Genomic DNA, 23,051 nt, shown 5'->3' with positions numbered 1-23,051 from the left:
ATCAGCAGAGTTTAAGTAAGAAGCAAATGTACGGTGACTATGGGGCCAAATTGTTAATGCTACACAAACTAGCGGCATCCAGTTTTTTAACCTTTGTGCTTCACACAAACCAGTTACCATAGAAACAACACACAGAGGCTACAGTGTACAGTTTGATACAAACTTTTTGTGAGATAAGGGTGACTCAACTTGAGCTGAGAGTTTGGTAAATAATATTTTGGTGAATACTTGTGTCATACTGCATTAATTCTCTCTATTTATGCAGCTAGTTAGCTAAAAAAATTATATAATATAAGATATTTTATTATTTTTTACTTTTGCAAATTGAAATCATTTTGCCAAATTCACCAAAATTTTGTTTCGTATGGTATTACTTATGACTATATCTGCTGGAACAGTGAGTTAGGAATTAATCTTGAAGCTAACACAAAGGGAGTGAATAAATCGTGAGGCACTGCATGAATCCTTTAGATGAGTGGTAAAAACAAAATTATTGAAAAATACACATATACCTTTATAGAAAAATATTTTGGAGATTGCCAATCAGTTTCTAACACAATGATGTACTGTCATGGTGACTAGAGGAGGAACAGTTTAACATTACTTAATGTGGCAGTGTTCTAGCTGTCATTATATCACTGTGCGGTCTTAAAGTTACTCCTGTTTACATGCTGCAGGCCATACCTCTATTTCATCATCCCCTTCTCTTTCTTCCTCCCAAGTCCCATCCTCTTTATGAGGACAGCTCCTGATCTCATAAAACCTCAGCACCATTGCTTAAAGATAAGCAATAAGCTTACAAACCACATACAGCACACAGGCAAACATACTTTTAAAACTATAACATCACAGATACCACAACACAGTGCAAATGTACACTGCAATTTGCTAGATGCATATTCAAAATAACAATGCACTGTGACTTCAAAATTAAAAGAAACCTTTCACATGATCAAACGGTGCATATTTGCTCATGTATTCTTCACAAGTTTTAACTCAGTATTGCAGTATCATTAATGCATTAATAACCACTAAACATTCCAGAATGGCCATTGTTGGGAATTAATGAATTTTTACACAGCATACACACAGTATAACGGCCAGACCAGTCCCATTGAACAATGTCATGGCAGCCAGTTTTTATTTAATTTATGATCTTAGTGTTAGATATTATGGCTCCTGTTACCGCTATCATGAGGCCAGAGCAAAGGGAACGTATTTTAAAAATTGTCTCTGTAAACTTGTTTCATAATAGCACTTGTGGGGCTTTATAATGGGCCAGACAACTGGACTGGAAAACTGGAGTGACATATATATTTTTTTCTCAATCATAATATTCTATGGTTGAATTTATTGAGCACTGCAGTTAGCTATGATCCTGCACCTTGCTATTAACAATGTACACATAGGCGATTCTAAGGGGGGGCCTGTTAAAAAATAACTTTTAAACAAATCTTGGGGAAAAGTTGCTGTATAGATTGGCATTGTTATTTTTAGCATTTTTCATGTTTTTAGAACAAATTTTAGGCTGTTTTCAAGCCTTTAAATTGCAAAAAATCCTGCAGCTTTTGGGGGTTGCACCCCCAGACCCCCCTGAAAATTCTACTTTATACTATAGCCAAACAACAATAGTTATGTTGTTCCCTACTGGGCCCCCCCTGTAGGTCAGGTCTAGAATCGCCACTGAATGTACAGTACAAAAGCAGTGGAATGCACAAAAAATTGTCTTTTAAAGGATTAGCTCCACCACTGTTTTTGTGCTGTACAGCACTAACCGCAGAGTGCATACGCATTTTCAACAAGTTAAGGGTATCAAGGTGGAGAGCGCTCTATGCTGGTTGCTAATTCCACCACCCTCACCTTGCACATAAAAAGTGTGTGCACTCAAAACAACCAATGCCAAGAAATGGCTGTTATGTGATTTCTACTCAAAAGCCCAGTCAACTTTGTGATTCTTGACAATGCAGTGCATTGTGAGATGATTAATCAACCATTGCATTGTGAAATGATTTTTACACAGACCATTCTAGCTACTTGATGGTTGACACATCACCATTGATCATTGCATGTGAGGTGGTCTACACAGGCAACCACAGACTATTCTAGCTACTTGATGGTTGACTCTTCATAATCAACCATTGCATTATGAGATGATTTTTACACAGACAACAACTGACCATTCTAGCTACTTGATCATTCTAGCTACTTGATGGTTGACACATCACCATTGATCACATCACCATTGATAGTTCCAGGTTATTAAATAAGCTAGCTGTGTAGCAAATATTATAACAATGTTATGTCAGTTAGTAGCAATAACAGTGTCTTGTTCCGTGGTGGTCACAAGTGTGTGTCACACGTAAACTTAAGTGTGTGTCACAAGTAAACTTTAAAGTGGACTTTTAGTTTTAGCGAACCTCTGAGGCAAAAAAACAACAAAAAAACACTGGCATATTAACTAATTATAGGCGGTGGTTTTATTTTTTAAAAGTGATTACAAATACTTGTGTAAGTCTTGAATACTGTACCTACATGTTTAAAAGTCAATGATTTTCTCTTTGAAGAACATTATTGTACCTCTATACAGGAGTTTGGCTATGCAGAAACAGTTGAAGAGAGCTCTCATCCCTTGGCTAGTGCAATCATTGCCATTGGGGAATGTGGTGGTCTTTCTGGATTCTTAAGGGCCACATTTTTCAGTATCTCTGATGAAAGTGTTACTGAGGGATGTATCTTTAAACACAGTCTGGGACAGGTGGTCATTTGTGTGTCATAGTTACGGTACATGATACGAATGGGTTGAGGTGCCAAAGTGTGCTTTATTTTAGATAAAGCAGTTATGAGTATTACATGCATTTTAAATTCACAAGTGTATATGCACCATCTATGTTTTAATACTGTAACAATGGCTTGAGTAATAAGCTGTATGTCTGTGTTGCAAGGTTTTGGTATACATACACATACCTTTGCTAGTTGCAGGGGTGTTGGTGTAGCCCAAACAGTGAGTGATGTATGTAGGGGAGGGGAGCAAAAATTTGCCAATGAAAACTACAGTACCTACTAGAATTCAACAGACATGGATACCATACTCTGTTGAAGTATCATTGTTACAAGTAGTGACGGGAAGGGGAGAGGGAGAGCATGATCCCACTTTTATCACTTACACTGTATGGTTGCCATACTCTGTTTAATTTATAGGGGAATTGTACACTTTAAGCTATTGTACATGGCTTACAGTTGTGGTTGTTTATACAGAGTGGTCATTGCCCTGGTGATGGTGGGTGTACAGAGTGGTCGAATCAGTGCTTTTTTACCCTACCATTCCAATGCAATCCTATCTGCAAGAAGAGTGTTCCAGCTGTTAGACACAGAGCCTAGGATAGATAGCTAATCTACATAAGGATTGAAGCCAGTAAGTAGCAGGATTGCTGTATGTGTCCAATAAATCTTAATATGTATGTCAATTTGTAGAGTACAGTTATGTGAGATCAAGAAGACAACATGTACAACTTGACTGCTGGCCAGAATGTATTCTACTATTGATCGTGTAGTTAATCTTAGTGTATATTGTGTGTACTGTATAGTGTTTAATAATTGTTGTCGTTGTCACTAAAGACCAATAAGATTGTTGGAAGTGGGTTAGGGGCAAGGGGACAATGAAAGTGGAAGGTGGAGAAACTTTCTATTCACTAGTGGTCTGTAAGGGCTAGTTAGTGGCTCTGACATCAGTGACTGTACTATTAGGTTATATCGTCACCATCACTACTGTAATACACTTTATGTATAGAGGCTACATGTAGCGAAGTACTACACAACTCAAACTTGTATCACTAGAGAATAAACCAGCAATTACCAGCGGCACTTGGTTACTTTACTAAACTACACTCCATGATCAGTAAACACTTTTAAGACCCATGCCAGTCACTACAGTGCACAGACCGATAAGATCGTTGGGAGTGGATTGCGACAAGGGGACAATGAAAGAGGAAGGAAGGGTAACTTTCTGTGCCCTAGTTGTCTATTTGAGAAGCTAAAGGCTAGTAGGAGGCTATGGGATAATTTGACTGTTCTATTAGAGTATATTGTCACTTGTAACTATAACCAAACTATACACTACTGGAAGGATTCACATCAAATTTTATGAAAACCCAAAGAAACAAAAATTAAAACCATGTGAAAAGTTTAAAAATTTCATTGGGTGCCACGTGAAAATATAAAATTTCTTTTTCATAGGCTATATATACCATACGAAAATCCAATGATAATCCAATAAAGTTTCACCAATGTATAGTCCATGAGATCACTTTCACAGAATTTTCATTGGTAAGTTAGACTGGAATTTCACCGGAGTTTCACTGCATTAGCCCCATGAAAATATAATGAAAATTAAAATTCATTCATTGAGTCCACCAATGAAACTTTTTTCATTGGTTACTTGAAAATTTTCATAGGGTTTTTAAGGTCAATTTGCCCAGTAGTGTATAGCCATGGCACTTAGTAACTTTACTAAACTACACTCCATGATCAGAAACTCTAGCTCCACTTGTCATCTACCAGATTGCTGACATGTTTCCTCCTTGCTCCTATTGTGTGTGGGCATAGAACATACTGTGCAGCTATAGTATACCAGTTAAAATACAATATACTTTGACTGGTTTGGTGGTATGCATCCCTCCCGAAGGGTCGGGTGCCACCAGACAAATCTCTAGCCATATTACCACATATTACCACTCTTCTTAACAGATCATGGGATTTGATAAAATGTGACAGTTATTAACTTCAACTTTTCCGCTTATGCACAGTTTTGCAAGCAGTGTTCCAGCCTCCTGTGTGGTAGAGTAAAAGTGATTTTTTCAGCTATATATATGTATAGCTATAAAGAGTACAAAAATAAACCAAAACAGCACATCACATACAACACAACATGAACACTTGAACATCTGTTCATTTATGACTATACTGACTGTTCTATTAGGGTAGTTCGATCTTTAGCAAGAGCTGCAGCTCAAAGCCTGTAGCTATATAATGTAGATAATACATTTAGCATTCTTCCTTTAAGCAATAGCTACACAGAAACCCTACTGGAGACAGAAAATCTTACAGTATGGTCTATATACAATGGCTTCAATTATCGCCTATAGGCCACAGCAACCACAGATACCATCGCATTAAAGGCTGTGGGCACTTAAAATATAAAAGTTGGAAGTTGGATTTCATCAAATCCAATATTCAATAATGCCCAAGCGCTAAAGTTTTATGCTTTGTTTAGGTTAGTTTTTGGATGGCGGAAAGGTCCCTGCATCGATATACCATCTTATATCCCTCTTTTTTCATAGTGCTAGTATTGGTAGAGTTGAAAGTGATGTAATTATTGTTGCTGAACTGATTAATTGGTGATTTGATAGATTCGAACAGCATGGGGGCATGCAAACAGTGTTGGGAAAGTTACTTTGTAAAAGTAACTAGTTACATATTAGGGGACATCTCCAAACTGATTTTGGTACGCTTAACGTCATAATGACGCTAACTTCAGACCCCCCCTCCTTAACGTCACACTATGAAAACAATGCATTGGCAATAGAAGCACAAAACGTTACATTCTTTACCTGAAAACATAGTCTACAAACAGTATAGCTGTTTAATCACGTCACTTTCTCTGTTCTATAGCTATTTACACTATAACTGCTTTAATAAAAATTAATAACGTCATGGGCTGAACCCCCCCTCCCCCCTTAACGACATTATGACGTTAAGCGTACTAAAATCAGTTTGGAGATACCCCATTACATAGTACTTGCAACTGAACTATTTAGTTACAGTTACACATTACCCATAAAATAAAGTAACTATAATAACAGGGGCAGATCCAGGGGGGGGCTTTGGGGGCTGAAGCCCCCCCTTCATATTTAGGCTTTACTTGATCAATATGCTGAGTATTATAATGAAATTTTGTCTTAGCATAAGTATATGATCACTAATAATACAAATACTCATAAAACCACCTTATAAACATCTTTCCAAGGTATTATCAGTGGATTTATGCTAAAGTTTATGCAACAAGGACCTGGATCAGCATTGGAGGTGTACAAGATCGAGATACTCTAATAGAGCAGTCAGCTAACTACTCTAATAGAACATTCACTGGAAACATGTAGTTGGTTCTGTTATGGAATTTTTCCAAATCTGCCTGCACCTATGCATACAATGAAGTGCATTGGTCTGTTTAAAGGGCTACATTCATCTACTTGTGTAGTTAATATGTATGGCAATACTTAATTCAGGTACACAATTACCATTTCAGATTCAATCTTGTATTGTTCAAATTTCAAAATTTTCCACTTTCAACATTCTTATTCTAACATGCACATATTCAGTGTTGTGCAATTGTGAGAGGGGTGCATCATGTACTTGGTTGTCTGTACCTACCCAAACTTTTCCATTAGCAAAATGCTTCAGAGAGCCATACCTATAATCTAAAGGCAGTATATAAAATATCTACAGGCAGAAAATTTTATGAATTTTATGTGGAAATGTCTCCAAATTGCAGTATTTTAGCATCTATTTTTCAAAATTTTCCTGGGGGGCATGCCCCCAGACCCCCCTAGTTCCAGCATGCTTTGCATGCTGGGAAGTGTGCTTTGCACACCTCTACCCAAGAGATTTAAGATTTAGATTTAAGATTAGGTACTGGGCAGTCAGCTCAGCTGGTTTGCCCAGGGGGTGAAAACCCCAAATGGTACACATACATGCAATTTGATAATTAATTACAGTAGTGAAGGTTAAGTACGTAAATAAATTCATCCAAATTTCTTGATTCTATTATATTAATTGGCAACTTATTCCAGTCTTTAACAGTTCTAGGATAATAACTATATTTATAGGTGTTGAGGGTTGCTTGTGGCAGAATGAAATGATTGGGGTGATGTTGCCTGGTACAAAATTGAGTTCTTTGATAATGTGAGGGGATGGAGATCAGTAGTGTATTATTAATTATTTTATAGAATAGTGTTAATCTTGATGACTGACGGCGTTGTTGTAATGTAGGTATACTAAGAGAGGACAATAATGACGTAACACTATTTCTGGAGTAATCTGATAAAATCCATCGAGCAGCTCTTCTTTGCACTTTTTCTAACTTATAAATGTCAGTGTTATAATACGGATCCCAAACTGGGGCAGCATATTCCATAATTGGTCGAACCAATGTTAAATACGCTGTTCTTTTAGTATCAGATGGGCAGTTGTTTAGGTTTCGTTTAATAAAATTTAGCACTTTGGTTGCTCTGTTACTTACTGTTTGTATATGTGATGACCATGACATAGCTAGTGTTATTAATCGCTACACCTAAGTAAGATTAGTACCTTGAGTTAGCCCCCCCCCTTTTGTAAATCCTAGATCCGCCCCTGAATAATATTACATATTATATTACTTTGTGTCCACAGCCTTAAGCTGTCATGTGTGAAACTACCACTTTATCACGTGACATGATTACGCTGTTGAACAATGTGCAAATCTTGGTTATAAGTAAGAAGCTTGTGAATAAGCTTCATTCGGTAGGCTTCGTTACTTCGTTGTGGCTAGGCGTTACTCAGAGGATAACTAACGAGATTAGTAACTTTGTTACTTGTAGTAATAATATTACGTAATATTAGGCTCGTTACGGTAACTATATTACTTAGGTAACGCGTTACATTTGTAAGTAAAGTAACTTGAGTTATATTACCCATCTTTATAGCGTATTTCGTTATATTACTTAGTTACCACAAAAGTAATATTACGTAAAGCGTTACTTATGTAACGCGTTACTCCCAACACTGGGGGCAAAGTACGGTGAATTAGTCCAAGCATTTTGTATGCACGAGCGGTGATGTCTTTGTAACGTTTATCCCAACTTAGCTAGGTCTTCAGATAATACTAATCCAAGATCTTTATGAGAATCGACATGAGGTATAATTGAATTGGACATAGAATAAGTGGTGTCTAGTTTACGTTTGAATGATAAATGAATAAATTTCTTTTAACTGAAATCCAGATCAACATCCCTTGACCAAGTTAAAAGAGCAGTGATGTCATCTTGAAGAGCCTTATGATCAGAGAGTGTTCTAACATGGATAAAGCACTTGGCATCGTCAGCAAATTTGAGTAGTTGGCTTTCATGAATGTATGAAGGCATGTCATTGAAAACAGTAAGGGACCAAGAATACTACCCTGTGGGACACCAAAGTAAATCAGAATAGCAGTTGTTGAAAGAAACCCTTTGATAATAGTCAAATAGTTCTTGAACCAAGACCATTTTTCCATTTTGTGGTTGTATGTGCCTGAGGATATACCACGATTTAGTTTCTGTGTATGTCATACATTATTTGCATCACGATGGTTCTCTGATCTCTCATGTATATGAAAATTAGACAATTTCCGTTTCCAATTTCCAGTTTCCATTTTCACTTTTTCCAATTGCCCACTATGTGGTTAGCATTCAAACAGAATCGCAGGCAGTAAGCGCTAATTGTGAAATACTCGCATAACTCCGGCACTACTGGAAGATCTAAATTCTCCGTAATCTTGGCAATAGTTGAAGTGACAGCTATAAATACGTTGCCATAGCTTCGTCATGCGTAAGCAGTAAGTGCCAGTGCATGCCATCGCTCATATAAAACCAAGGCCGTGTCGCTAACCTCGTCTAGTCTGGTGCTGCCAACTCTATTTTAGGCGCTTACATATTTTTCGGGACGCTCGTCTGCATTCATCATGGAGAAACAAGGAGAGACTCTGTTAGAAATACAAAGTGTATATTTAGCCGGTACCGGTTTGCAAACACTAACGGCTATTGTGCCGGCACTAGTAGGTTGCCCCGAGCATTCAACTTTAGGGCACGCGTCTAGTAGGTTGCCCCGAGCATTCAACTTTAGGGGATGCGAAAAGTAGTTCCTTAGCGTTAGGGGTAGGCTAGGGTTCAGCTTTGGTTTCTTCTTCACATAGAAGTCACTTCAGTCGGATGTTTATAAAGTAGAAACTAAATAATATGACTAGCTGCAGCACCGGTGGTATAATCGTTACAAACATTGCTTATGAGTACGGATGCCCGGGTTCGAACCCCCGCTTAGACAACTTTTTTTTTCGCTTTCTTAGTACAAGTTTTTTTTTTAATGCACGTAACATTCTAAGTATTATACCCTCCACTGCCGGCAAAATAGCCGGCAAAACAGTGTAACCGGTACCGGCTCTATATAACCTGCCTATAAATAAAGCAAGCAGGAAGATACTGGTAACAGAAAAGAGCCAGCTGAATTAAAACTTGAAGAATTTTGTGCAGTGTGTGAGGAGCAAATATTTTGGCAGACCGCAAGGAGGGTATATTCTGCAAACATCACTGAAGTGTATGCATGGAGTTATTGATATATTAACAGCTGGTGCAGTGGACTAATGCCGTATTCAATAGTGAGCTGATTTTATCTGTTGCACAATTCAAGGATGTGTCTGACTGCTAGCCTTGAATCAGGCTAAATGCCAAAACTCCAAGATCAGCCAAATCTCTATTATAAGCCGCATGTGAAACCATGCCCGTAGCCACCAGGCAAACGTGATTTGGACCAGGATGTGTGTGTAATTTCAATGTATCTAGTCAGATCTGAAATGGAACACTCACATTAATTACATACCACCTAAGAATCCTAGGATTTCTTAAGTGTAACATTTCACATGCTTCACTTCAAACAAAACAGGTTAAATTTGTTTGTCTATTTTCAAGTGATTCCCAGTCCAGCTGGTCCATGAAATTACAATGGGATCACATGTATTTGTTACAGTGCGGGCTGTCCTGTGTTGGATCTACTCTAGAGTTGAAATTTCAAGGTAGACTGCCAATGTACTGACACTAGTACTGTTGTAGCATGTTTAAGTGGAGGACAAATGAAATAGTAATGCTAGATTATTTATGTATACAAATTTTTCATAATGAAATTGATATCCCATTTTGATTTGTACTTCCACTTTGCAACATATTCAAGAACAAGAAGCTACCACACTTAATTTCCAACCACTGTCATTAATTAACTAAGATCTCACTAGTCTGTAATTCACCTTACTGTAGTGATTTTATTGATTCATCTGTATGTTTTCTTCATTTTCCTTTGAAGTTGTACCAAGAGTTCGTAATAAAGTGGAGAGTGTCTAACTTGAATGCACTCACCAAACACCCTGCTTAAAGTAACACGTCGGCCTTATTTCAGAACAAAGGCTTTACCTTCTTCAGCAACACTAATCAACAGTTTTCTATCCCCCAGTTAAGGTGTTGATTTGATGAAAGGTGAACTTTACGCAGGGTGTTTGTACAGGCCATACTGAGAGTTAGACACTCTCCCCCATACAAATCAGTATTACAAACTCTTGGTTGTACAGTATAGGTAAACAAAGATAAGTTTCTCTCCAATCTTATTCTAGGATTTCTATTGACAAGGAAAATTCAATTATTTGTATACGGGCTCAAAATTGAGAAAATATAAAGAAAGTGAATTAATATTATACAGTCAGTTTGCTTTTGGATATTTAATGTCTCCAACTACAACAAAAATTCGATGAATCCATGCATCTCATCACTGGTCGTCTGAACATTCTGAAAGTGATACCTCACTCAATCAACCATATATTCTGTTTATTAGACTGAATAAAGTCATGATTACCTAAACAATCACTTAATTAATGTTTTATAATTATCCTATTCCATTTTCCTGGAGGTTCCACTGATAAAATGCAATTTCAGCAATGATAGCAGTTAGCCAAGCTGCAAGTTGATTCAGAAAGCATTCCATTCTGTAAAATAGACCCCATCCAGAATTCAACTCAGTACTCAGGCTGAGATATCTGACAATAGTCCACTACTCTGTTAATGAATTATTGATGTTCACACAATATAGCCTCCTTGAGGTATCTGAATGTTTGTTCCTCACACACTGCACAAAATTCCTTTAGATTCTGCTTAGACTGAGTTGATTCAGCTTGTCACCATACTTGTTTCCTTTGTAGTGTAGCTATACACATACTGATTTATGTCGATTAGAAAGGCTGGGCCTCAGACTGTACATTCTAAAGTCAAGTAAGTAAAAATAACTCACATACTAGTAAAAACAAGTCATGCATTAAGTTCCCTACTTGATATATCCGAAGATGAACACACTGAGTCAGCTATTCCCACAATTAGTACTTCGTTACTAATGACAACCAACAAGAACCCACAATCGATCCTTAAATTCGTTTTATCTTTCTTGGGGTACGTTTGATTACCTGCTGGAAGTGCCACTGATAACTTGTACAGCAATGGTAAGCTGCAAGCTTCAATCTGAGAAAGCATTCCGTTCCGCAGTTTAGTCCATCATTCCGTTCCGTTCCGTTCCGTTCCGTTCCGTTCCGTTCCGTAGAATAGACCCCACCTGATTTGAGGGCCATGGAGAGCCCAAACTTGGCCTCTGGATTCCAATTGTCTTCTGGCTTCATTTTATACCCCTATATTAAGCCCACCCACCGAAATGTATAAACCCACTCAGTGATAGCTAGTAAATTAATACAATACTGAGTGAATACAATAATAGTACAATAAATGTGACTGAATTTGACAAAACAAGGCTTCGACGCACAAAGCTTTGTTAGGAGATATGGCGATTTTAAGGAATCATTGTGTAATAACTTCCCAGTGCCTACAGCTGTGCAAACAAAATTTGCACCAATTGTTCATCTGTTCACTAGCTATCACTGAGTGGGTGTATACATTTCTGATACCCAAAATTTGCCCTGTTTTGAGCAGCTTTTTTCGAGCGGGTAATAATATCACAGGCGGTACTAATAGGGTGGGAGGGTGGGGGTGGACGGTGGTCTTAATATACGGGTATACGGGTATAAAATGAAGTAAGAAGACGATTGGAATCCAGAGGCCAAGTTTGGGCTCTCCATGGCCCTCCATGGCACTCAGATTACTCCAAATTGACTGAGAACACTATTGGCGAGCTCTCTGTGAAGTCCCAGCTCACTACACACCATTATCACAGAGCCATGGCCATTTAATGGTGCCAATCTCACACTCGTGGCTTTGACAGGGTCGGAAGAAAGCTGCTACAGAAACCAGACTTGTCAGTGCTGAAGGAAGAACAGTGTGAAATATGATAGTGTATTAGACCAGCAATCCATTTCTGGTAAAATCGTAAGTTTGATTTTGTGTGTGTGGAAGCCTTGTTATGTGAAATCCGGTCACAAATAGATGCATACTTGGTGCAAATTGTGTTTGCACAGCTGTAGGCACTGGGAAGTTATTACACAATGATTACTTAAAATCGTCATATCTCCTAACGAAGCTTTGTGCGTCGAAGCCGGGTTTTGTCAAATTCAGTCATATATGCCAAACACTCTGGGAGTTACAGCCCTGCAAAGTAGCAACAACAGAAAAAACGATTTGTACAGCAAGTATAGAGAGAATAAATTACAGGAGCTTACAAAAACGGTTGTAACTTACCAACGGATCAAGGTACAGAGCTAAACGTTTCACCATCGTGTTCGCCATGAACAGGGGAATAAATTACTGGGTAAGTTTTTCCTTTACTCGTCCTTCTTCACTGCATACAAAGGCGAATGCATGAAGATAAATTGATCGCGTACGATCGCTTCGACATGACATAAACAAACGCTCATAACTTACGTGTCCTTGGGTCCACTGCAGCGAAACAAAGATTTTCTAACTCCTATTGCGCAGGCGAATAAGATGATACCCAGGTTTTTATTGTTAGTCCCTTCCTTCACTAAAAAAGAGGGGTTAAAAAAATTTACGGAATTAATGCTTTATACTGTAAATTTAGGCTTGTGCTATTAGACTCTATGTCCCTTTTTCGCAGATCCGGTCACGAATGTTCATGTGTATTTACCATCAGGTTTGGCCAAATCTACGCTCCCTCGTATGGATTCCAATAGTATCTTCAATACAGATATCCTAACAACAAAGGGCTGAGTGTTCGCTCCTTGGAGAGGTTTGTAGCTATATGTATAGCTGTATCAGCTATAAGCTAGCTCCAGAGCTATATCATGCATTGTATTACCTAATTGTTTGTGTGTGTCAGTGCTTCTGTACCTTGTATTTATTTTATTTATTTATTTATTGATTAGCAAACACCCAATAGGGTTTTTACGCTAATGTACAAGGTACATACACATAAGTGCCTAGTTTAAGTTACAATAACATAAGTGCCTATAATTTAGGTTACAATAATGATTAGTACTAAGTTACAATAAGTGCTAAGTTACAATAGGTGCTAGGTTACAACTAGTGCTAAATTACAGTAAGTGGTAAGTTACAATAAGTGCTAGAATTACAATGAGTACTACATTACAGTGAGTGCTAAGTTACAATAAATACAATAAGTGCTAAGTTACAGTTATAAAGTAGGAGTAGTTGATTGTTTAAATGTTTCAAGATCAATGGTAGATAGATTTGGGATACATAGATCGTTCCAATGGGGAATAGTTCTGGGTAGGAATGAATAGAGATACGTGTTTACTGAAGATTGTATATGATTAAATTTCTGATCATGATGGGCTCTGGTAGCAGTTTGATTTAATGATGGCAGACTATACAACACACCACAGAAAATCAGTGTCAATCACCTGTCCCACCCCAAACCAGCCTAGAACAGCACATTAGGAATCATTTGGTACTACAAGACCAGACTAGCGTTATACAATACTGTACATAGATTCCAATTATTACTGGCCAAGTAAAACTGACAATCATGTGTGTTGGTGTTAACCAAAGGCATATATACTTCAAGTTATCTTTCATTGCCAATTTTATGTGCTAGTAGCTAGCTATATAGTGCAGCTACTTAATGTACGGCAGATTACCATGTACTCAAGTGTAATTACAAATTCAATTGTAAGAATTCAATTGTAAGATTCCATGTGTTTACTAAATAATTAACATGCAATCATTGGTTCATTCTATAGGTTCTGCTGTGATAGAGGCATACACAAAACAAGCCGGCTCAGAACACCTGAATTAGATGAAGTAGTAGCCACTGCTGTCAATGAGGTACAATAATATGACTGTACTTTATATTGTTTCTGTTGAATTTGGGCATGCTCCATAAATATACGTAGCTACAATGTGTTACACATTACATAGAGTAATTTATTTTGCTAAGTTAACAGACATTCAGCATTTTTACAACTTCATTTAGCTACTTCAGCCACTAGGTAGCTACTTCATTTAGAATAATACACAAATAACCATGAGTAGTTTTGAACAAAGTGTGATTTCTACATGTGCATTACACAACTTTGTTATCCCAACAACTGAATGTAAAACCATACTATTTGTTATAGGCGGGTACTGTGTATGGACGCAGAACACTTACAGGGTTATTGGCATCAAGAGGAGTTAAAGCTGGAGAAAGGAGAGTCGGCGAATCGTTGAGATATGTGTCACCTGTGTACTGCCAAGCCCGTACAAATTCAGTTGCCAGGATGACGAATCCTGCAAGCTACTGCAGGGCAAATTATTTTGGTCACAAACTTCATATAGACCAAAACAAAAAGAATGTAATGTTCGGGGTGACACATATCTGTGCAGTGGATGGATTCAGCCAGAAAATAGTAGCGTTCAGCACCATGCCAATAAAAAACAACAATCTGATTTATGATACGGTGTACAGGTATTTCATTACTTGCAATAACTACACTGCACTGCAACACAGCACACACAATAACTTATCAAGTAAACATGTTCATCCATATCAGTGGTATATTTCATATTATTGCAGTTCTATATGTATTGAGTACCCATATGCGATATTCTTTGAAGTTTCACTCTTAAGCATGTGAACATATTATTATTGTTTAGGCAAACCGTATGCCAGTATGGCATGTGGGATCAAATTAGGGTTGACCACAGAAGGGAGTGGTACCTAATGTTATACATACAAGAACACCTGGCTGGATACCGAAGAAAGCCTTCTGGACCACCTCATTTACAGACATCCTCGACTCAAGTGAGATTTTTGTGATGAAATGAAAAACAGATAGCTAGCATCTGATGTAGCTATAAAAATGCTATAACAGATTACTGACATTTAACAACAGTTATTGTAATTGGATACACAGGGTGAAAAAATCTCTCACCTGATATTCTATCATTAAGATCTAAGAATGAGGACACGCATGTAATCACTGTTGCATTGTTTCATGTTAAGTTAGCGTTGGCTTTGGTGTTAACTGACATGTCTTGTTGTAGAATCATGTGATAGAAAGGATATGGGTAGAGGTCAATGGAAGGGTCAACTACCCCATCAAAGCTGCACTAATTGAAATGCAAGAAAATGGTGATTTCAACTTAGAAGATAAACATGTCAAATACTGCGTCTCGTGGTACACTATACATGTTGGCCAAGTTGAGACAACAGTGTTTGTGACAGCCTGGAATGAGCATCGTATATCAGGTATATTTCTCCATGCCTGTCTATTATGAAATATTACTATTTCTGTAGGTGCAAACAAAGGAATCCCAAATGTGATGATGGCACAAAATAACCAGTCTAAACAAATAGACAACTCTCTGGTGCCAACAGTTGATGAAGCTGGTAGACTGTATGAAGCTAACGGAGGTCATCTAACTCTATTTAATGAGTTTGGACGAGACCCATTAACAGGAAATGGGGATTTGATAACTATCAGGATGGAAAGATTTTATGAGCAATGGCCAAGCTTTGACAATATTTTTCATGGAATTGTCAACAATACCATAACAATGTTTCGTGATGGACTGTTATGTTTCATTGATATAAGTATGCAACTAACAACACAGCTGTGAGAGAATTTCACATGCAATTTAATTGTCTAACTTGCTTTATTTCTTCATATTATAACCTGTTACTAATATATGTGATGTTTAATCAGCTAAAAAATGTCTGATTTTTAAAGTAAAACAAATTAATGTCTGGCTATGTCCTGGTAACTAGCAAATATAATAGCTATTATAAATATAATTGCCCAACAGTTCCTCATGGTCTTCATGAGATGTGGTGGTGAAGTGTTGTGGATCCGAAAAGAAAAAAAGAATCAATAGAATCATGTGATCGAAAGAATCTGGGTAGGAGTTAATTCAAGGATGAACTATCCCATTAAAGCAGTGCTTATTGAAATGCAGGAAAATCAGGACTTCAATCTAGCAGATGACCACAATAAATTATGTGTCTCCTAGAGAGGCAAAAAAAAACAAAAAAACACTGGCATATTAACTAATTACAGGTGGTGGTTTTATTTTTTAAAAGTGATTACAAATACTTGTGTAAGTCTTGAATACTGTACCTACATGTTTAAAAGTCAATGATTTTCTCTTTGAAGAACATTATTGTACCTCTATACAGGAGTTTGGCTATGCGGAAACAGCTGAAGAGAACTCTCATCCCTTGGCTGGTGCAATCATTGCCATTGGGGAATGTGGTGGTCTTTCTGGATTCTTAAGGGCCACATTTTTCAGTATCTCTGATGATAGTGTTACTGAGGGAAGTATCTTTCAAACAGTCTGGGACAGATGGGCATTTGTGTGTCATAGTTACATTGCATGATACGAATGGGTTGAGGTGCCAAAGCCGGTGTGCTTTATTTTAGATAAAGCAGTTACGAGTATTACATAGCATTTTAAATTCACAAGTGTATATGCACCATCTACGTTTTAATACTGTAACAATGGCTTGAGTAATAAGCTGTATGTCTGTGTTGCAAGCTTTTGGTATACGTACACATACCTTTGCTAGTTGCAGGGGTGTTGGAGTAGCCCAAACAGTGAGTGATGTATGTAGGGGAGGGGAGCAAAAATTTGCCAATGAAAGCTACAGTACCTACTAGAATTCCACAGACATGGATACCATACTCTGTTGAAGTATCATTGTTACAAGTAGTGACGGGAAGGGGAGAGGGAGAGCATGATCCCACTTTTATCACTTACACTGTATGATTGCCATACTCTGTTTAATTTATAAGGGAATTGTACACTTTAAGCTATTGTACATGCCTTACAGTTGTGGTTGTTTATACAGAGTGGTCATTGCCCTGGTGATGGTGGGTGTACAGAGTGGTCGAATCAGTGCTTTTCTACCCTACCATTCCAATGCCATCCTATCTGCAAGAAGAGTGTTTCAGCTGTTAGACACAGAGCCTGGGATAGATAGCTAATCCACATACAGAATGAAGCCAGTAAGTAGCTGGATTGCTGTATGTGTCCAATAAATCTTAATATGTATGTCTGTCATTTTGTAGTGTACAGTTATGCGAGATCAAGAAGACAACATGTTCCCAGTGAATAAGAACTTCAGTTCGTGTTGTGCATGATACAACTTGACTGCTGGCCAGGCTATATTCTACTATTGATCGTGTAGTTAATCTTAGTGTATATTGTGTGTGTACTGTATAGTGTTTAATAATTGTTGTCGTTGTCACTAAAGACCAATAAGATTGTTGGAAGTGGGTTAGGGGCAAGGGGACAATGAAAGTGGAAGGTGGAGAAACTTTCTATTCACTAGTGGTCTGTAAGGGCTAGTTAGTGGCTCTGACATCGATGACTGTACTATTAGGTTATATCGTCACCATCACTACTGTAATACACTTTATGTATAGAGGCTACGTGTAGCAAAGTACTACACAACTTAAACTTGTATCACTAGAGAATAAACCAGCAATTACCAGCGGCACTTGGTTACTATAATAAACCACACTCCATGATCAGTAAACACTTTTAAGACCCATGCCAGTCACTACAGTGCACAGACCGATAAGATCGTTGGGAGTGGATTGGGGCAAGGGGACAATGAAAGAGGAAGGAGGAGTAACTTTCTGTGCCCTAGTTGTCTATTTGAGAAGGCTAGTAGGAGGCTATGGGATACTTTCACTGTTCTATTAGAGTATATTGTCACTTGTAACTATAACCAAACTATACACTACTGGAAGGATTCACATCAAATTTTATGAAAACCCAAAGAAACAAAAAATGAAAAAGTTAAAATTTCATTGGGTGGCACGTGAAAATATAAAATTTCTTTTTCATAGGCTATACCATACGAAAATCCAATGATAATCCAATAAAGCTTCACCAATGAATAGTCCATGACATCACTTTCATATAATTTTCATTGGTAAGTTTGACTGGAATTTCACCAGAGTTTCACTGGATTAGCCCCATGAAAATATAAAGAAAATCAAAATTCATTCATTGGGTCCACCAATGAAATTTTGAATTTTCATTGGTTGTTTGAAAATTTTCATTGGGTTTTTAAGGTCAATTTTTCCAGTAGTGTATAGTCATGGCACTTAGTAACTTCACTAAACTACACTCCATGATCAGAAACTCTAGCTCCACTTGTCATCTACCAGATTGTTGACATGTTTCCTCCTTGCTCCTATTGTGTGTGAGCATAGAACATACTGTGTAGCTACCTGTTAAAAATACAATATATTTTGACTGGTCTGGTGGTATGCATCCCTCCCGAAGGGTCGGGTGCCACCAGACAAATCTCCAGCCATATTACCACTCTTCTTAACAGATCATGGGATTTGATGAAATGTGACAGTTATTAACTTCAACTTTTCCGCTTACGCACAGTTTTGCAAGCAGTGTTCCAGCCTCCTGTGTGGTAGAGTAAAAGTGATTTTTTCAGCTATGTATGTGACTGAATTTGACAAAACAAGGCTTCGACGCACAAGGCTTTGTTAGGAGATATGACGATTTTAAGGAATCATTGTGTAATAACTTCCCAGTGCCTACAGCTGTGCAAACAAACTTTGCACCAATTGTCACGTTCATCTGTTCACTGGCTATCACTGAGTGGGTGTATACATTTCTGATACCCAAACTTTGCCCTATTTTGCGCAGCTTTTTTCGAGGGGCCAAGTTTGGGCTCTCCATGGCCCTCAAATTACTCCAAATTGACTGAGAACACTATTGGCGAGCTCTCTGTGAAGTCCCAGCTCACTGCACACCATTATCACAAAGCCATGGCCATTTAATGGTGCCAATCTCACACTCGTGGTTTTGACAGGGTCGGAAGAAAGCTGCTACAGAAACCAGACTTGCCAGTGCTGAAGGAAGTACAGTGTGAAATATGATAGTGTATTAGACCAGCAATCCATTTCTGGTAAAATCGTAAGTTTGATTTTGTGTGTGTGGAAGCCTTGCACTACCCCAAAATCGCGGCAACTCAAACTTTTTTTTTTAATGATCGACTATCGGAAATCCCGTACATTTTCACAAAAAAGCACTTCCTCAAAAGCTGCTCACGCAGTAAATCACACTAAGACTATATCTCTCGAGTATACCTTCGTCCTAGTTGGATCTTCTGGGCCAACCACTTTGTACTTCTATATCACTTGTTGATGTCGTCTTTCTAAGCGATCAGTGAACTCAGAGTCATTATCCGTAAATTCTTGAGGGGTCTTCAAACACACCAACATCTATCGAAACTTCTATTACAAGAATGGCCCTTTTCCTTACATTGTAAAGACATCACTACAACACTCACATCTGCTACTTGTCAGTTCATCTCCACGTAATCTTTGAGGAAGCACGCAACTAGCGCTATGAAAGTTATTCCCACAATTAGCCAGGGCCACTGCGCGTTTATCCAGTGCGCTTGATGGCGCTTGCGGTGTTAGATTGGAACCTAGTAGAACATGCAAGTGAGACTTCTTCCTGATCGTCTACGGCATTTTATCGCTCTACTTGAGGCGAAGAAATTACGTTTTTAGTAAGTTGACACGTTTTGTTTGGCTAGTACTGCACTGTTGTTTAATCGGGGTGGTTATGGTTTAGTGTATAGTCTCGCGAGGCTACTCGGAGTGAACAATACATTTAGCTTGTAGTAAAAATAAAAGCCTGCAACACACTATCTATGCTTGTGTCTCAGCTTGTATCCATCCATTACCTCAACTCAGTCTTCGACAAGGTAGCTAACCCCTCCTTCAGCTTTACCTCACAAGGGAGCCACTTGAGCTGATTTCTGTGCAAAGAGATAATAGGTAATTTTAAAGGACAGATCACTGCACAGGTATTAGTGCCTACATTTCCATACGTGCATGCTGAGAGATCAAATACTTTACCTGGCAAGATCTGACACATTTTTCAAATTCCATTGTATTAAATACTTAGCTATATCAAGAGTTCATAATATATATACTAAGGAGAGTATCCTACTCTCATATATCCCTGTAGAAAGGCGTATCGTGAAGTTATGACGTAACGACAAGATGTTGTGGTTTGTGACGTACAGGAAGCCGTAATAGTGCAAGAATCGTTAGCACCGTTTCATACTTGCGATGCTCAGGATAGCCGTATTCGCGAATGGCCTAGTAAGAAACGCCTACGAAGCGGTCTTACCCCATGAAGGAACGATTGTAGTTGGGTGAGAAACGCTTAGAGCTGGAGTTAATTTGGTTGCTAGCGACGTTGGTAGGCACGCGTTCAATCGATACCATGTTCAACTAATGACATCATTAATTATACAAAGAAAAACGGGCGAACTCAGAAGTGTTACGTCATAACTTCACGATACGCCTTTCTACAGGGGTATATGAGAGTAGGATACTCTCCTTAGTATGTATATTATGAACTCTTGGCTATATATATATATATATATATATATATATATACTTATCCAAGTGTATGCTGTGACATGAAGTTGCAGCCTCATATATCCTGGATTTATAGCCCAGCAACAGAAAGATCAATGTGTATAGCAAGTTAGAGAAAGTAAATTACAGCTGCTTACTAAAACAGTTGTAACTTATGAACACAATGGTATACAGAGTTAAAATTTTCACCATTACGTTTGCCATGATAAGGGGAATCCATTGCTGGGTAAGTTTTTCCTTCTCTTACCTTTTCACCACAAAAGACGAAATCAATGAAGAAAAATTGATCACCTACTATTGCTTCAATGCGATGCAAACAAACAACATAATTTTTGTTTCCTTTGATCTACTGGAATTAAAGAATGATTTTTTTGAACTCCTCTTGAGTATATGAATAAGTTGATATCAAAGTTTTTCTTCATAAAGATCAAGGTATTTTAAATTTTTATTTTTAACATGTAACCTAGAGTACATAATATTTATATGGGGAGAGTATCTAACACTCAGTATGGCCTGTACAAACACCCTGTGTAAAGTTCACCAAAGTTCACCTTTCATCAAATCATCACCTTCACTGGAAATAGAGAACTGTTGATTTGTGTTGATGAGGGCAAAACCTTTGTTCTCACAAAAGGCTGAACTGTTACTTTACACAGGGTGTTTGGTGAATGCATTCAAGTTAAATACTCTCCCACATATAAATATTATGTACTCTTGATGTCACTAGACATTTAAATTGTGATCATATACCTTCCATTACCTTGCGTAAAATAGTTTATGAGATTCTGTAGTAGTGGCCTCCAAAAGTCTTCCGGTATAGGGATCATGGAGGTTTGGGTCTTCGCAATAGTGGTTCCATAGTCAACCAAAATAATTCATAACAATCCCAAACACTTTCCAACAAATGTCTACAGTATTTCTACAGAATTTTAAAAATTGTCTATGAATTTCTACTAATCAACTTACTACCTGATGCCTTAGTTCAGCCAAACATAACTTAATGTGGGTAATATTATGGGCCTGATTACTTCACTATTTTCCATTGCTTAAGCCCAAGATGTACCTTTTCGCCAGCTTCATATCATGGCTGCAGAAGAGGTCTGCAACACACTACTTTTACTTTTTGATTAATTACATAGTTTGTCTGCAATTTCATGTAAGCTTTGATAGTCAGTATGCAAAATTAGGGGTAACAGGAGGTTGCAACATATTTGGACTATGCTTAATATATTTTTTCTAAACTTTTTTCTGACAAAATTGATGAAAATAATTTTCATGTAACACATTGTAACAGTAAACAGCAATGCATTTGCCATGCACACTTTATGCAGTCCACACATTTTACTTTGTCTCAGAGAAGTGATCATCTGCATAATTTATTCCCTTTGGCCCCCAAGATTTGTAAAGAAAGCGTTCCATTAAAAGTGAACACCACTATAGTGGCTCTCACTACATGCATGCATTCAAAGATGTGAATCTTGTAAATGGAATATCCTATGTGTAAATGGATTTGACCACACTACTGTGTGGTCAATCTCCATTCTTGTGAACTTTGTTTGGGAGCTCCTTCATACTTGAGCATGATGGGAGGTCGAAAGGAACTAGATTGATTTTTTCATGTTTCTGGAGTAATTTTTCCTTCATTTTCTATCTGTTACAAGTTGATATGCTAGAGGTATCAATTACTTAGTCATTTTGTAGTGTTGTAATTCTTAATATTATTTATGAATACCTTATAATTCCCAATTACATTGCTGTGTACTGCCAAGGATGCGTATTGTAACAAACTTCATAATACACACGGAAGTATCTTCTCAACTGTTTCATTATAGTTTGTCTATTATATTATTTTCCACAAATTCTAACAACAAAGCCTCTAGGATGCTTTTCATTATTAATTTATTCATTTGCACTGATCACGCCCACTTTCAAGTCAAAAAGATATGCTTTTCCTGGGAGTCTATGGGCCTACAATGGTGTCTTTTGGTTGTTAAACACCTGAAAAGCCCATTGGGAAGGCCACTCACAGTGTTCATAGAGAGTTGCTACACCTGTTCTTTTTATGGGGAAAAGAAACCACCTTTGAACCAAAGCTTACCTGTGCCAAAGTTTACTACAGGGTCTATAAGCATTCCCAATGGCTACTTTTTATCATTAAGCTACTTTGTTGCATAAGTGCGGGTGTAGACAGACAAAGAAACATTCATACATACGTACATGTATACATACATACATACATACATACATACATACATACATACATACATACATACATACATACAAACACACACACACACACACACACACACACACACACACACACACACACACACACACACACACACACACACACACTTTTCTGAAAACAATTTCAGTAAACCAGGCATGCAACCATTGC

General features: G+C 37.8%; 1 protein-coding gene and 2 long non-coding RNA genes across 3 annotated transcripts; 2 read left to right on the top strand and 1 right to left on the bottom strand.

Moving 5' to 3' along the window:
• Window positions 1-512: 512 nt before the first annotated feature.
• LOC136239480 (uncharacterized) lies at window positions 513-14,780 on the bottom strand. Its single transcript, XR_010693478.1, has 3 exons — window positions 14,392-14,780; window positions 685-776; window positions 513-578 (listed from the first exon to the last, which is right to left on the bottom strand). It is a non-coding gene; the product is annotated as an uncharacterized lncRNA (long non-coding RNA).
• Window positions 13,618-15,018, top strand: LOC136239484 (uncharacterized). Its single transcript, XR_010693481.1, has 3 exons — window positions 13,618-14,066; window positions 14,360-14,688; window positions 14,877-15,018. It is a non-coding gene; the product is annotated as an uncharacterized lncRNA (long non-coding RNA).
• Window positions 15,019-15,206: 188 nt separating this feature from the next.
• LOC136239472 (uncharacterized) lies at window positions 15,207-16,243 on the top strand. Its single transcript, XM_066030215.1, has 3 exons — window positions 15,207-15,471; window positions 15,520-15,816; window positions 16,029-16,243. The coding sequence occupies exons 1-3, from the start codon at window positions 15,342-15,344 to the stop codon at window positions 16,058-16,060; spliced, it is 459 nt and encodes a 152-aa protein (XP_065886287.1). The 5' UTR covers window positions 15,207-15,341; the 3' UTR covers window positions 16,061-16,243.
• Window positions 16,244-23,051: the final 6,808 nt, after the last annotated feature.

Source organism: Dysidea avara, chromosome 1, assembly GCF_963678975.1.
Source record: "Dysidea avara chromosome 1, odDysAvar1.4, whole genome shotgun sequence".
In the NCBI taxonomy this organism is placed as follows: Eukaryota; Metazoa; Porifera; class Demospongiae; order Dictyoceratida; family Dysideidae; genus Dysidea; species Dysidea avara.
This window is presented reverse-complemented; position numbering and strand designations above follow the sequence as displayed.